The sequence below is a fragment of the Puma concolor genome, chromosome B2 (assembly GCF_028749965.1).
Source record: "Puma concolor isolate L17-30 chromosome B2, mPumCon1.1.hap2, whole genome shotgun sequence".
Lineage (NCBI taxonomy): Eukaryota > Metazoa > Chordata > Mammalia > Carnivora > Felidae > Puma > Puma concolor.
The window spans coordinates 1,855,716-1,870,643 of record NC_141671.1 but is presented as its reverse complement, the minus strand read 5'-3'; the positions used below and the strand labels follow the sequence as shown (position 1 = coordinate 1,870,643).

Genomic DNA, 14,928 nt, shown 5'->3' with positions numbered 1-14,928 from the left:
ACTACCAAGCATAAGAAACAACCAGAACAAAACCTCCCCCTTTATTTTTAACCAAGTTATGAACTGTATCCTATATGATAGGCATATCCCACTATTCTGGATCTTTGTCTAGGGTTCATTCATATTAAGCAAATAAAGGTGTTAGAGGCAAATGGAGGAACATGTCTGCCCTGAGCGGATATGTTTAACAGCAGATGAAGGGCGGAACCCACAGATAACAGCACTGAGAGCCAAAAGCAAGTTTAAATTAAGAGTCGTGTTCCAGTGAGCAGTAAGTTAGAGGTTTGAGGTTACTATGAAGAGTAACTTCAGTCCGGATAACATGTCTGAAATCAGGCAAGGTGACAAGCATGGACAGCATATGAAGGACATTCTCATTTGGGTTCTCATCTCTAAGCGACGTCCCCTCCATCAAAGAGCTTGCAAGAGTGAGAGACGCATGGCAGGGGAAGCTGGGAAGAGAACAGAACACACCCGGCTGAGAGCCCCCAGCCTCACTCAGGGAAACAAACTCAGTTTTCTGGAGGCAAAAAAGGAGGTACCCAACCCCAGCTGCCTCGACGCCTTCTGTGTGCAGCTCCAATGTTGGTCTTAGGATATAACACCTCAAGGGTCCTCAACTTGAGAGTGAGCTGTTTTTCAAATGTTCATTTGCTTTCCTCTATCGTGAACTCAGGATGTTTTCCCTTAGTCACAGAAATTGCAATCCCAAAAGCAAATCTGACACACAATGTACCTAAATTATAGTACTATTATTATTATTATATTATGAAAATGTGCTCACACTTAAAGCTTAGAAGCTAGAACGTATCAATTTCTCCAGGGACTTCTGGTTCCAACCAGTGATGATACTATGTTCGGGATAGGGTGATGGACACAGGGGCAAGAGATGGGGGCCGTCGGGAAAGGGGGGCAGAGTACATACAGTAGTGGGGAGGAAACAGGATAGACATGGCAGCTGGACAGAACGGCAGTTAGGAGTAAAGACGCTAACTACCCTCGTTTCTCCCCTGTCCCTTGTGTGTCTCACCACTTCAGGCCCACTAAGGAGCTAGAGGTGTGGGGAGAAGAGGATCCTGGAGTTGTGTGGGATGATCTGGGGGAGGGGGGGTGGGGGCAGTCCCAGAGGTTGTAGGGCCTGTTGCTGTGCCTGGTGAGGTACAAAGGGAAGGATATCAGAGGACATGTCAATGAAGATTAAAAATAATCTCTGTAAATAAAAAGATAAACCGGGTGCCTGGGTGACTCAGTCAGTTAAGCATCTGACTCTGGATTTCAGCTCAGGTCATGATCCCAGGGCTGTGGATTCAAGCCCCTCCTTGGGCTCTGCACTATCAGTGCAGAGTCCTCTCTCTCACTCCCTCTCCAAATAAACAAACATTAAAAGAAAAAGAAGAAAAGATAAACTGAGCAGGAGCCACGTGTGCGTGCCTGTTGTCCACGACTGAGTCACAGGCCCTCATCTACAACAGAACTGCTTACTCAGTGATACGGGAGTCCGGTCAACTAGCTTTTGGTTGATGTTTTTGCACAAGCCTCAAGGGATAGAGTCACTAATCTTTGGCTCTTTTATGTGCTCAAGAAGGTATACAAACCAAGAAATTGTAAACCAGTTTTGAAGAGCAACTATTAGGGAATTCAGAACATAAGCTGGGAAAAAACAGAGGTTAGGAGCAAACCAGAACACCAGCACTCTCCCCTAACTAACACACAGCCTTGTGCTCTGGTGACCCCTGGGTGCCTCACAATGTAGGTCAGTCTCCGATTTCCTAAGACTTAAGTTGGAAGAGGTGGAAAGGCCATCCCAAAGCCCCTGATGCTGGATGGCTGTCTAATTTCCCTGTTCACTCCTGTCCTTCAGAGCTTTCCCCACGCTAAGAATCTGCAGTGGCCTGTGTTTAGTGGCCCGTGTTGACGCTTCCCCACCTCACAGGCGACCATGAAGGCAGCTGCGATTCAATGCAGTGTTCCTTGAATTTTAGAATCAGGTGACTGTGGAGCTTGGACAATGGGGATTCTCGGCCCCCGCCCCAGACTTCACGAAGCAGGATGTGAGGGGGTCGCAGGCATCTTAACCAAACTCCACAGGGGACTCTGACATGCACTGAAGGGGAGAACCACGAGAGCAAGGGACAGGACAAGTCAGAGACCTACTGCCGGCCCCTCCCTGTGACACTGTAGCTAGGTCACCCTCTCCAGAAGCAGGCGTACCCTCACTTTTAAAACAGAGAAGGATTTTAATTTACAGGCAGATCTTAGGAATTAAGAAAAGTGCTTTGTGCCTTTTGTAAGAGGCACCGTCCGCACCCTCCCAGCCCGGCCCAAGCCGTTCCCAGGGTATCTCCGCCACCGCCCACCTGAACAGATGCCCCACCTCAGGCTGCTACTGGCGCCACAAGCCCCGAGCATCCTCGCCTCCCCCTACGTGGGCTTTACCCTGGTTTCCACCCCGCCTTCCAAATCTGCCCACGGAACCCCGATCTTCAATACAATCTTGGCTGACCCGCTCAGGCATTGGTGATCCGTCCTTCAGAACGGACAGCACTGGCCGCCACCCGCCACCTCACGGACACGCGGCTCAGATCACTTCTGCCGTCCTGCAGTCCGATCTAAGCTCACACATGACCTGACGGACCCCAGGCTCCACCGCAAACTGGCGAGAAGAGGACTTTCGTGTCACGCTCTTTGTCCTACACGCCAGCTGATGTCACGCACGGCACACGGCGAACCCTTTACAAGACGTCTGAGGTGTCCTTGTAGCAACGGTGACTGCCGTTGGAATCACTCCCAAGCTAGTATTCCTCTTCAGCCTGTACTCTGGGACACAGCGTCCCCGTGGTCATCCCAGAAACAGACTCCTCCCCTTCGTGGACAGTCTGCTGCTGCCTATGAGCTGAGGGCTGCCTGAACGACTCCCCACACTCATTAGAGGGAGCACCTCTACTATGGATTCTCTGGTGTTTGCTAAGATCTGACCTCTGTCTGAAGGCTTTGCCGCACTGGTCACATCGGTAGGGTTTCTCCCCAGTGTGGATCCTGTGATGCTGAATGAGGCTGGTGATGCCTCGGAAGGCGTTCCCACAGTCGTCACACTTGTACGGCCTCTCTCCGGTGTGGGTTCTCTGGTGTTCCGTGAGAACTGATCTCTGAGTGAAGGCCTTCTCACACTTATCACACTTGTAAGGTCTCTCTCCAGTGTGAACTCGCTGATGTTCTACAAGGCTTGTCCTCTGAATAAATGCTTTTGCACATACGTCACACTTGTAAGGTTTCTCCCCAGTGTGGATTCTCTGATGCTGAACAAGGCCACTCTGACTGAAGGATTTCCCACACTCCTTACACTGATGGCACTTTTCTTTGTGGTGGATCTCCTGGTGGGAAACCAGGGAGGAGTTATAAACGAAGGCTTTCCCGCACTCGCTGCACTCATAGGGCTTTGCCCCAGTGTGAACTCCTTGGTGTTGAGTGAGTATTGAACGCCGACTAAAACTTTTATTGCACTGAGCACAATGGTATGGTTTGTCTCTCGTGTGGATCTTGAGATGGTGAAAGAGGCCCGCTTTCTGGCTGAAGGCTTTGCCACATTCGTTACAGTGGTAGTGTTTCTCTCCTGTGTGGAGCCTCTGATGTTGGTTAAGAGCTGACCAGCGGCCAAAGGCTTTGCCACACTCATTACATTTATACGGTTTCTCTCCGGTGTGTATTATTTTGTGCCGAATCAGCACGGTTCTCCCACGGAAAGTTTTCCCACATTCCTCACATTTGTAGGGCCTGTCTCCAGTGTGGACCCTCTGATGTTCTAAGAGGTTCGAGTGCTGACTGAAGGCTTTTCCACACTCCTCGCACTCACGAGGTTTTTCTCCTGGACAGACCCTCTGCTGTTCAGTCAGACGGAGTCTGTTCTCATCACCCGCAGACTGTTCACCTTCCCTGGAGTGTCCAGAAGACTCTTCTGTTTCTGCTTCGGATCCGTCCGCTTCTCTGCACCTAGCCGACTGGGACATGTCACTTTCAAATCCGCTACACATATTCCCCTGCGGTGCCGCTTCTTCAGACACTTCTTGCTTCAGAGTTAAATTCCTGTACTTATTTCCAGTCTCAACACCTGAAACTGCAACGGATCACAGTTACTAGTTTCCACCTCATTAGACAACATGCTCACCTCATCAGACACTCATTATTCAGGTGAAAAACATATTAAGAACCCAGAGTTTCTGCAGGACGGTACAATGGTATTAAAACATAGAACAGACCTAATACATAAAACACTCCAAAAATTGTTATGGAAAAGACCAATAATCCAATAAAAACTGGGCAAAGGAAAAGTTGTTTCCAGGAAAGGAAATACAACAGCTCTTAAAGATGCCCACCTCAAAACAAGGGAAAAGCAAACTTGAGTATTGAGGTACAATTTGCACCCATCACCTCCGTCCATCAGTAGAACACTGTTCATGAAATGGGTATCACACGTCGCCAGTGGGAGTGTAAACTGACCCGGGCTTCATACAGACCAAATTGCCAATATCCATCAAAATGACAACTGTATTTAATCTTGGGGCTAGTAATTCCACACATGGGAATTTATACTGAAGTACTCACACATGCTCACCACAGCACTACCTGTTAGAGCAAATCACTGGGGACAACTGGGGAATGGACAAGTTAATTGTGTGGTTCATCCATACATTAAAATTTTTTTTAACATTTATTTTTGAGAGACAGAGCATGAGCCGGGGAGGGGCAGAGAGAAAGAGAGGAGACACAGAATCTGAAGCAGGCTACAGGCTCTGAGCAAACTGTCAGCACAGAGCCTGACGCAGGGCTCGAACCCACAAACCGTAAGATCATGACCTGAGCCGAAGTCGGATGTTCAACTGACTAAGCCACCCAGGCACTCCCATCCATACATTTTAATATTAAGGTGCTGTTAGGAAATAAAAAATATGGGGCGCCTGGGTGGCGTCTGTCTGACTCTTGATTTCGGCTCAGGTCATGATCTCACCGTTGTAAGATAGAGTCCAGAGTCGGGCTTTGCTCTGAGTGTAGAGCCTGCTTGGGACTCTCTCCCCTGCTGCCCTTCCTCCACTCATGTGCGTGCATGCATGCTCTATTTAAAATTTTTTTTAGGGGCGCCTGGGTGGCTTAGTCGGTTAAGCATCCGACTTCGGCTCAGGTCAGAATCTCACTGTCTGTTGAGTTTGAGCCCCATGTCGGGCTCTGTGCTGACAGCTCAGAGCCTGGAGCCCGCTTCAGATTCTGTGTCTCCCTCTGTCTGCCCCTCTGCTGCTTGCACTCTGTCTCTCGCATTGTCTCAAAAAATAAACATTAAAATAAATAAATAAATAAATAAATAAATAAATAAATAAATAAATAAAATAAATTTTTTTTTTTAAAAACACAAACCTTTACCATCTTAGTAATAAAGAGAAGAAAATGTACTTGCTTGAATGTGGAAAAACGTATACATATAAAAAGATCTCTAGGGAAGCACATACAAGAAACAGAACAGTGACAACTCATCTCAGGGCAGGGAGAAGACCAGATGGCCGAGGGAATGAGTGGAAGGAAAACTTGTCACTGGGTAACTTTAAGTTTTTATCTTTGAACTATATGAATTTTTACCTATTTTTAAAAATTAAATGTAGAGAACACAGAGATAAGGAATGTGGGGTCTTTCGCACATTCACCAACTTAACATTCCGCCACATTTGCTCTGTTGTTCCTCCTTTTCCTAAGAGTACACATATATATGCTTTCTCCTGAACCATCTGAAAACTGCAGACATCCTGGGCCAAAACCTGGTTACTGAAGGCAGGAGGACAGTAGCACCATCTGACAGGATAAAGGCCAGAAATAGCAGGGAAGTCAGTATGAAGGAAAGTAACTATCAGAAGGACTCAATTAAGTGATCTCATAAAATACTGCAGGAGTGGAGAACAAAATATTAACATGAAGAGAAAACGAGAGTTGAAGCGTGACAAACCGAACCAGCTGAGAGTCCGTGCACGAGAGGCTGTCCTGACTGTGATGAGGAGAAACGGTACACGGAACTAAAGAGGCCCCAGGTCCTGTGCCTGCCTGTCTTCCCTTCCTCCCAAGCTGCTCCGTCTTCCTTACCTTGCTCCTCCGGCTGGGCTCCAGGTCCTGGAGATTCATACTTCAGCCGGGCAACCCCGGATGGGAGGGACATGCCAGGCTCCCATCCTGTTCCCACAAGGGCCGTCTCCTGCAAGAGCGTGTCCTGTTGCTCAGTGTGGACAGGGACACGGTGGACACATTCATCCTGCCAACAGGAAACAACGGTATAGGATCCGATCCGGGGCAGTGACACCCGGCTCTCCGGCACCTGCACTTCTTTCCAGACATCAGCCTGCTGTAACGCGCCTCATTCTTCAAGGCCTGTATACAAGCCACCTCCTCCAGGAACCCCGCCCTTCTGTTCTGAACCGCTAAAAAATGCTGGCTGTGCCACCGTCACGTCTTTGTCTTGTGCTCAAAGTGGAGATGCGAGAGGAAGAAAATAGGAAGGAGAGAAGGAAGAGAAGGTAAAGGGAAGCAACGAGCACAAGAAAAGAACTTGGGGGAAATTAACAGAAGAGAAAAAGAAAAAAAGGATGGGCTAAGTGAAGAGAAATGATGGAGAAACGAGGCAAAAAGGCAGAGGGAACAAAGGAGAAAGAGGGAGGAAAGACAGGGGATGGGAGGAGGAAGCTGTTCCCTACAGTCTCTGCTCTTCTGAGGCTCCTCCCCCACTTCCTTCCAGGAGATGACCTTGTTCTCTCCTTGTCCAAGGTCATGGTCACATCAGAGATCACCCACTCTTTTCTTCGTCACCCCCCACACACTTACTCCCTTCCACTTAGAGGAAGAGGCCTTTGCTTCATCAAGGCCCGTACCTTGTAACCTCAACTCTTGCCTTCAACCCCATCCCTTCCTGCACCTCTGACCTCTGCTCCCTAAACTCACTCACTCTGGCTTCCACTCCTCCACGGAATCACTCCCTCTTGTATTTAAAAATAAATCGTATTTCCCCAGCGTGGTATGAAAGGCAGCGATCCGGGGGCCACACTTTGTTGCTTCTTGGTTCAGGAGCTCCATGTCCCTGGGTGGTTTCTCAGATCGTGCATAACTCAGACTGTGCATGAGGCACATTGCGGGGGCACTGGCATACAACAGACCCTCAAGTTACCCCCCAATCCTGCAACAGCTACATTCTGGGAGTAAGAAATCACCACACGCTGCCTCTACTTCCAACACAGCTTCGTTCTGTAATTTCTGACCCCAGAGTAAGAGCCAAAGTCAGTAGGATGCTCTCAGAGGCAGACAGAAAAAGGTTTTCAGACCTCAATTTGGAAGGAGAAAAAGGCCAGTACAGTGAGCTGTGCCTTCCTTCTGTCCCTGGATCTCTGGTGAGGCCTCAGAAATCAAGATGAAATTCCATCAGCCACCCCCAGCATGCTTTGAGGGAAAGGGCAGTACAAAGACAACATGTTTAAAACCGAATTACTTCTGCCCGCACTTGGGAGTGCCATTCTTTCTTCTGGTTCTCTTCCCATCTCCCTGGCCACTCCCTCTCATTTTCCACCGTCCTGTCGATCCTTTTGTCCCACAGCTTTAAATATCACCCATATTATGACAAGCTCCAATTTTGTTATTTCCAGCACACATCCCTCTGCTGAGTGGAGTTGCTTGCCCAACTTTTCCAATTGGGTTCTAAGAGGAATCTACAATTCAACACGTCCAAAACCTAGTAACTCTAGATTCCCACCCCTACTCCAAACCTTCTTCTTTCCCCGCCTTTATCATCTCCTTGAATGACAAACCCATGTGACACGATGCGATGTTCAAACAAATCCCCTCAAGATCCAACTGCATCTCGCTGCTTCCACTGCTACTGTCACAGTTCAAGCCACTGGTACCTCCTGCCTGGATTAGTGTTGACTGGGCTTCCCTGCTTCGACCTTTGACCCTGGGCCTCCTGCACTCCCACCATGAACCCTAATCTAGGACTCTTCCAACAGAGCGGCTGGAGTGATTATTTTTAAAATTTAGGTCATAGGGCGCCTGGGTGGCTCAGTCGGTTAAGCGTCCGACTTCGGCTCAGGGTCATAATCTCACGGTTCGTGGGTTCGAGCCCCGCGTCGGGCTCTGTGCCGACAGCTGGGAGCCTGGAGCCTGCTTCGGATTCTGTGTCTCCCTCTCCCTCTGCCCTCGTCCTCCTCATGCTCTTTCTCTCAAAAATAAACAAACATTAAAAAATAAAAATAAATAAATAACATTTAGGTCAGATTAAACCTCTCTTCTGTTCAAAACCCTCCAATGACTTTCCATCTCAGAATAAGATCCAAAGTCCTTACAATGGCCTGTAAGTGCCCCTATGATTTGATCTCGTTCTAACTACCTGATTTCATCTCCTGCATCTCTACCACGATAAGCACATTCTCACCTGCCCACTATTTCCTCTGGCTGAATATCCTCAGCCTAGGTGACTGCACAGCCTGATCTCTGCTCTAAATGTCACCCCATCTGGAAGGCCTTCCCTCACCAGTCTGTCAAAAATCCCACAATCTCTGCTTCATTCACTGTATACCTTTTTTCTGCTTCATTGCTGTTTTCATATAGGATTTATCTCCACCTGGCACCACCTGGTTACTACTCTCATTAGACTAGAATCTGTTTACAAGACAGAGGCAACTTCTGTGCTTTGTGCACTGCTGCGTTTCCAGTGCCTAGAATGGTGCCTGGTGCGTATTAAACGTTCAATAAACGTCTTCTGAACGAATGAACTTTCCCCCAATCCACCATCCCCGATAGCCTTGAACTCTGTTAGGAGCACCTCAATTACACTAGTCTCTCAAGCTTGAAATCCCCCGCACTTAGCCTAGAATAGATTGCTCCGTAGAGAGTTTTCCCTTTTTTATCCATCTAATCTATCATCGTTTCCAATTAATACTTACCTAAGACATGCCTCATCCTTCATAGCCTCACCGTCTTGACTCTACTTCAAACTCAGATCTTCAAACTCTGCCACATGTTCCTCCCCCTTGCCAATGCTGAGTTGCACTTCTTGTTTTATTACTTCCCTGTTTTATACTCTTCATACCAAGACTTCTGAGTCTTGATTCTATTGACATGTTGGGTCAGAAAAATCCTTGTTATAAGACGCCATCCTATACGTTATAAGATATTCCAAAACATCCTTACCCTTTAGCCGCTCGATGCCAGTAGCACCTCCCCCCACTATGACAACCAAAAATGTGCCAAGACATCACCAGATGCCCTTTAGGGCAGAAAATTGCCACTGGTTGAGAACCGCTGTCTTTTATCAATGTTGGAACAAAACAGAACAGAATTCTACATAATTTGGTTAGATCCTGGCGTTAGAGAAGCTCACTTAAAGAGAAAAGGTTAGAAGCTTGTGTCCTACAGAACAGACTCTACACTCCACAGGTGATACTCAAGGTCCTGGACTCTGTTCTCAACCCTTCTACTCACTACCCATGTGTCGGACCTAACTGGGCTCTACTACTCCAGGAATCTCGTCCCTGCTCTCTGAACCTTCCTCTCTGCTCTGACCTCACATTCCTCCAAGATGGTGACCTTGATTTCTCCATCTTTTAATCCTTTAATGGATGCAGAGCAGTGCATATACCTGCAAGACCTTATTTCTTAATTACTTGTGTCCTGCAACAGAAGCGATGTCCCTTCCAAGAGACTGCTGCGCACCCCGTTATGCTCACTTAACATTTTCTCTTAGAAATCTTATTTCTAAAGAAGACATCCAGATGCCTGACACGTGAAAAAATGCTCAACATCACTCATCATCAGGGAACTACAAACCAAAACCACAATGAGATACCACCGGACACCTGTCAGAATGGCTAACAGTAACAGTAATGCTAGTCAGGCAACAACAGATGTTGGCGAGGATGTGGAGAAAGAGGAACCCTTTTGCGCCGCTGGTGGGAATGCAAGCTGGTGCAGCCACTCTGGAAAACGGTATGGAGGTTCCTCAAAAAATTAAAATGCTACGACCCAGCATTGCACTACTAGGTATTTACCCAAGGGATACAGGTGGGCTGTTTTGAAGGGACACATGCACCCCCATGTTTATAGCAGCACTATCGACAATAGCCAAAGTATGGAAAGAGCCCGGATGTCCATCAACAGATGAATGGATAAAGGAGATATGGTATATATGTATATGTGTGTGTGTGTGTGTGTGTGTGTGTGTGTATACACAATGGAGTATCACTCGGCAATCAAAAAGAATGAAATCTTGACATTTGCAACTACGTGGATGGAACTGGAGGGTATTATGCTAAGCGAAATTACTCACAGAAAGACAAGCATCATATGACTTCACTCATATGAGGAATTTAAGATACAAAACAGATGAATATAAGGGAAGGGAAGCAAAAATAATATAACAACAGGGAGGGAGACAAAACAGAAGAAACTCATAAATATGGAGAACTGAGGGTTATGGGAGGGGTTGTGGGAGGGGGGAGGGGCTAAATGGGTAAGGGGCACTAAGGAGTCTACTCCTGAAATCATCGTTGCACTATATGCTAACTTGGATGTAAATTAAAAAAATAATAATGAAATAAATCTTGTTTCTAATGTTTCTGAGTAGCATTTCATCAACTAGAAACCATAAGCTCATTACAGAAATACAGGATCCTCCCATAAAAAAGATATAAATAAGTTAGGTCTACATTAACCAAATTTCCATGACTTGGTGGAATAATGCTGTCCTTTGCTCTGGCCTACAAATCCGTAACTTACCTTATCTCAGTCACAAACCATCTCTCATTTTCTCACCTGCTCTCCAGGCTCGTCCAGCTCCCGTTCCAGATCCTCCAGCACGGTCACCACCTCGTCCCCGCTCTCCGGGTGCTGTCCCCGCACCCAGGCCTGGAGCTCCTCGGGCAGGATGGTCAGGAACTGCTCCAGCACCAGCAGCTCCAGGATCTGCTCCTTGGTGTGTGTTTCTGGGCTCAGCCACTGGCGGCACAGCTCGCGGAGCCGGCGCAGCGCCTCGCGGGGTCCAGGCGTCTCCTGGTAACAGAAGTGTCTGAAGTACTGTCGGAAGACCTCCCTGCTGTGGGTGTTGTTCTTCTGCAGGTTCTGATCCCGTCTGGTGGTATTCCTGTACCCCTCCTCCTCTTCCACCTTTACTTCCAGAAGCGCACCCTGTTCCTCGTGGGCCGGCGCAGCCCAGGCCGACGCCATCGCGGCCGTGCAGAAGCTCTAGCGGTGCTTCCAGCAAGGGTGGACCTGAGGGAGAAGCCGTCGCTTTTAACACAAGCTACACCATAAGCGAAAACTGCAAATTCTAACAATTTACTTCTGCGCTTTGCAAGCCACCCCCACGGTAATTCACGACAACTCACGGAAACTGAATACGAAAGACTTAAGAACACATTAAAGAGAAAGATTCAGTAAAAGGTGCTAAGGGTTTAAGGACTTCACAAAGGCAACACTTCCATTTAGCCCTAGAATAAAGGACGACCAAATGGAACACAACCAACGATGAGAGCAAACAAGTAATAATAAAACACTGAGACGGCCTCTTTTAACGGGCAGGCGTGTGGCGGAAACCACGAAACCGGCGCGGCAGCCCCGCAGCAGGTGAAAGGGCGGCGGACGCCGCTCCCGAAGGCTATCCCCGCCCCTGCGGCTTCTCGGGCCGGCGGGGAAGGGCAGGGGAGAGCAGCAGCGCGCTCACCTGCAGCTCCCGAGGCCAGCAGCCGGGTCCCTCCCGGGGAGACCACGGGTCACGCGGTCCAAGCCGCCGGGAGCCCGAACAGCCCACAGCGCCCCACAAAGGCCGGAAGCGAGCCGGGCGGGAGCGCGCGCACTTCCGCTCCAGCCTCAGGAAGGGGCGGGCACTCGCCGGGCGGATCCCGCGCTGCCCCACGAGGTCGCGAGAGTTGGCCCCGTGGGCGCGAGCGCACTTCCGCTACAGCCGGAGGCCCCAAGGGTCGCGGCAGGTGGCCGGGGAGCTGGCTGGTGTTGCAGGTCTCGGCCCTGCCGGTCCCGCCCGCCGTCCCCGCTGCCCCGCCCCACGGTGAGCGAGGCCTGGCACACCTGGAATTGGTGCCACTTTGTAATGTGTGTAATTCTTTTTATAGATTTTTAGCGTCAACTTGCCAGTGTTTTGTTGGGGACTTGGCGTCTCTGCTCGTGGGACGTCTTGGCCCGTCGTCTTCCCTTCTGTGACTTCGTCCGATTTTGTAGGCTCCGCCGCGTGGGTGCCAGTCCCAGGCACGACCTGCGCGGTGCGAGTCTCGTCACCGGTGCAAGTGCCAGGAGAAAGTACCTGCGCGTCGAGGGGCAAGACACGGGAAGCCGAGGAGCAGAGTTCCTGTCTCGTACACGCGGGAAACCCAGGGATGTAGGGGCACAGAATAGACGTTAGTTTATTACTAACATTTGGACAATTTATAAACCAGGTGATTCCAACATTTAAAAAATGCCGTCTCCTGTGATATTTTGATAAGCCTTCTAACTACTTCTAAAATGAAAAGAAAAATTCACTCAAATGGTGAAACTGTAATGTCAGATCACTTTGTTACTTTGTACATAAAATATGAGCATAGATACACTTGATTAGCTCAGAGTCATGCTGGGCGTCTTTAGGGAAGTTAAAAAGGAGGCAAGAAAGGAGAAAAAAAATTAAACAATTATATAGAGAATCCAAAAAGAACTTTATTATTTTTTCCCCAGGCTTTATATCTGGGTGGATAAGGGTATTTTGGAAAATTAAAGATGACTACAAATTTTTCCATGCTTTTCCTGTTTAGCTGTAGAGTCTATGTCATTTCCTCTTGAGTCTTGAGTGGGCTTGAGGACAGCTCAAATAAAATACAGCAAAACTGATGCTGTTTTAGTTTCCCAGCCTGAGCCCTTAAGGACAGCAGCAGCTTTCACTGTTTTTTGGAACAATTGCTCCTGGAGTCCTGAGCCACCACAGAAAGAGTCCGACGGCCCTACTGCAAAGATCACATAAGGAGGCCCCAAGACCGTCCTTCTAGCTGTTCTTGCCCCAAGGCACTGGGCATGGCAGTGCAGCTTGGATTTTCCGGCAAACCCAGCTGCCAGATAAACACCACCAAGTGCCACTGTAAGATGCCACACGAAATGGAAGAAACTTCCAGCTGAGACCTCACCAAATTCCTGGCCCAAAATCTCATGGGATGGTTATTCTAAGCCACTGTTTCATTTTTTTGTTTGCCTGTTTGTTTATTTACTTTGAGAAAGCATGAGCAGAGGTGAAGCAGGGAGGGAGGGAGACAGAGAACCCCAAGCAGGCTCCGCACGGTCAGCCCAGAGTCTGATGTGGGGCTTGAACTCACAAACTGTGAGATCATGACCTGAGCCAAAATCAAGAGTCGGATGCTTAACCCACTGAGCCACCCAGGCGCTCCCAACTATATTCTTCAGTGCCTGTAGAAGCAAAAGTAAATCTAGAGGAAGGTAACATCATTCAGAACCTCAGCTTTTTTCCACAAATTTTCACATGTAGTGTGACTCTTGATCTTAGGTCCTGAGTTTGAGCTCTACACTGGGGGTAGGGATTACTTTTAAAAAAATTTTAAAAACTGAAAAAAAAAAAAAAAACCATTTTCTTTGTATACAGTATGTGATGCATATAACATACAAAATATGTGTTCAACTCTTCAGGTTATAAGCAAGTCTGGTCAATAGTAGGCTCTTGATGATTAAGTGTTTGGGGGTCAAGTTATACTGAGATTTTTGTGTAGGGGATCAGTACCCCTAACCGCATGTTGTCCAAGGGTCAACTGTACTATACTCAAGAGTAGGAAAAGATCATTGTTTATGGTGGTCGCAATGAATAATTAACCTGATCATCTTTCTCCTGTAGAATTCAAAATAAAGAGAATCCTAACAATTTCCCTGAACTTAATGCAATGTAAAATAATGGTTTTGTTTTTCTTTGTGACTCTAGGATTGCTTCCTTTATTTTTATTACCTGCCTTTCCTGGGCATTTGAGTTTGCTTATTCTCCCTTGAACACTAACTTGGGTCTTTTCTGTTTTCCTAATACAAATCAATACACCTCTTTTTGAAAAAAAGATGCACCTGGGGCTCCTGGGTGGCTCAGTCGGTTGAGTGTCCAAACTCTTGGTTTCAGCTCAGGTCATGATCTCACGGTTCGTGAGTTCAATCTGGGCTGCCTGCTGACTGTGGAGCCTGCTTGGGATCCGCTCTTGCCACTTCCCTGCTCATGTGTGCACACTCTTGCTCTCAAAATAAAAAAAAATAAACTTTAAAAAATAAATAAAGATGCATCTTTCTTGTCTGGAGTCTTAACTGGGGGCTACATGTCACACATCATACCCTAGATAGGAACGGAAGGTGCAAGAACTCACCATGTCATTACTAAAAAGATGCTGAACAAGTTTTTTGACTTGGCAAATCATAACTGCAGCATTTAAAATAATCATCTAATAACATTCCTATTTGTATTTTATACATAACTTAAATTTTCACTAAAATAATTTAACAGTCCAAGCTTTTGTGAGAACTGTATTTAAGAACTAATTAAAACATCTGGAAATCTGAACTGGTGGTCCATAAGCAGCCCTTTGAATCACTAAAATAATGTAGCTGCTTGAGGAGACTTAAAAAAAATTTTTTTTCAATGTTTATTTTTGAAAAAGAGTGCAAGTTGGGGAGGGGCAGACAGAGAGACACAGAATCTGAAGCAGGATCCAGACTCTGAGTTGTCAGCACAGAGCTGGACACAGGGCTCAAATTCACGAGCTGCGAGATCATGACCTGAGCTGAAGCTGGACTTCAACTGACTGAACCACCCAGGCACCTTGCTTGAGGAGACGGTTAAGGAAAAGTAAATGGCTTGTTCTGTTGAATCTGACAAGGTTTTGAGGGACATTCTGA

General features: G+C 47.5%; 1 protein-coding gene across 1 annotated transcript; it reads right to left on the bottom strand.

Moving 5' to 3' along the window:
- Positions 1–237: 237 nt before the first annotated feature.
- On the bottom strand, positions 238–11,862 carry ZSCAN12 (zinc finger and SCAN domain containing 12). Its single transcript, XM_086705726.1, has 4 exons — positions 11,732–11,862; positions 10,825–11,280; positions 6,118–6,283; positions 238–4,111 (listed from the first exon to the last, which is right to left on the bottom strand). The coding sequence occupies exons 2-4, from the start codon at positions 11,233–11,235 to the stop codon at positions 2,793–2,795; spliced, it is 1,896 nt and encodes a 631-aa protein (XP_086561852.1). The 5' UTR covers positions 11,236–11,280; positions 11,732–11,862; the 3' UTR covers positions 238–2,792.
- Between the last annotated feature and the right edge of the window lie 3,066 nt (positions 11,863–14,928).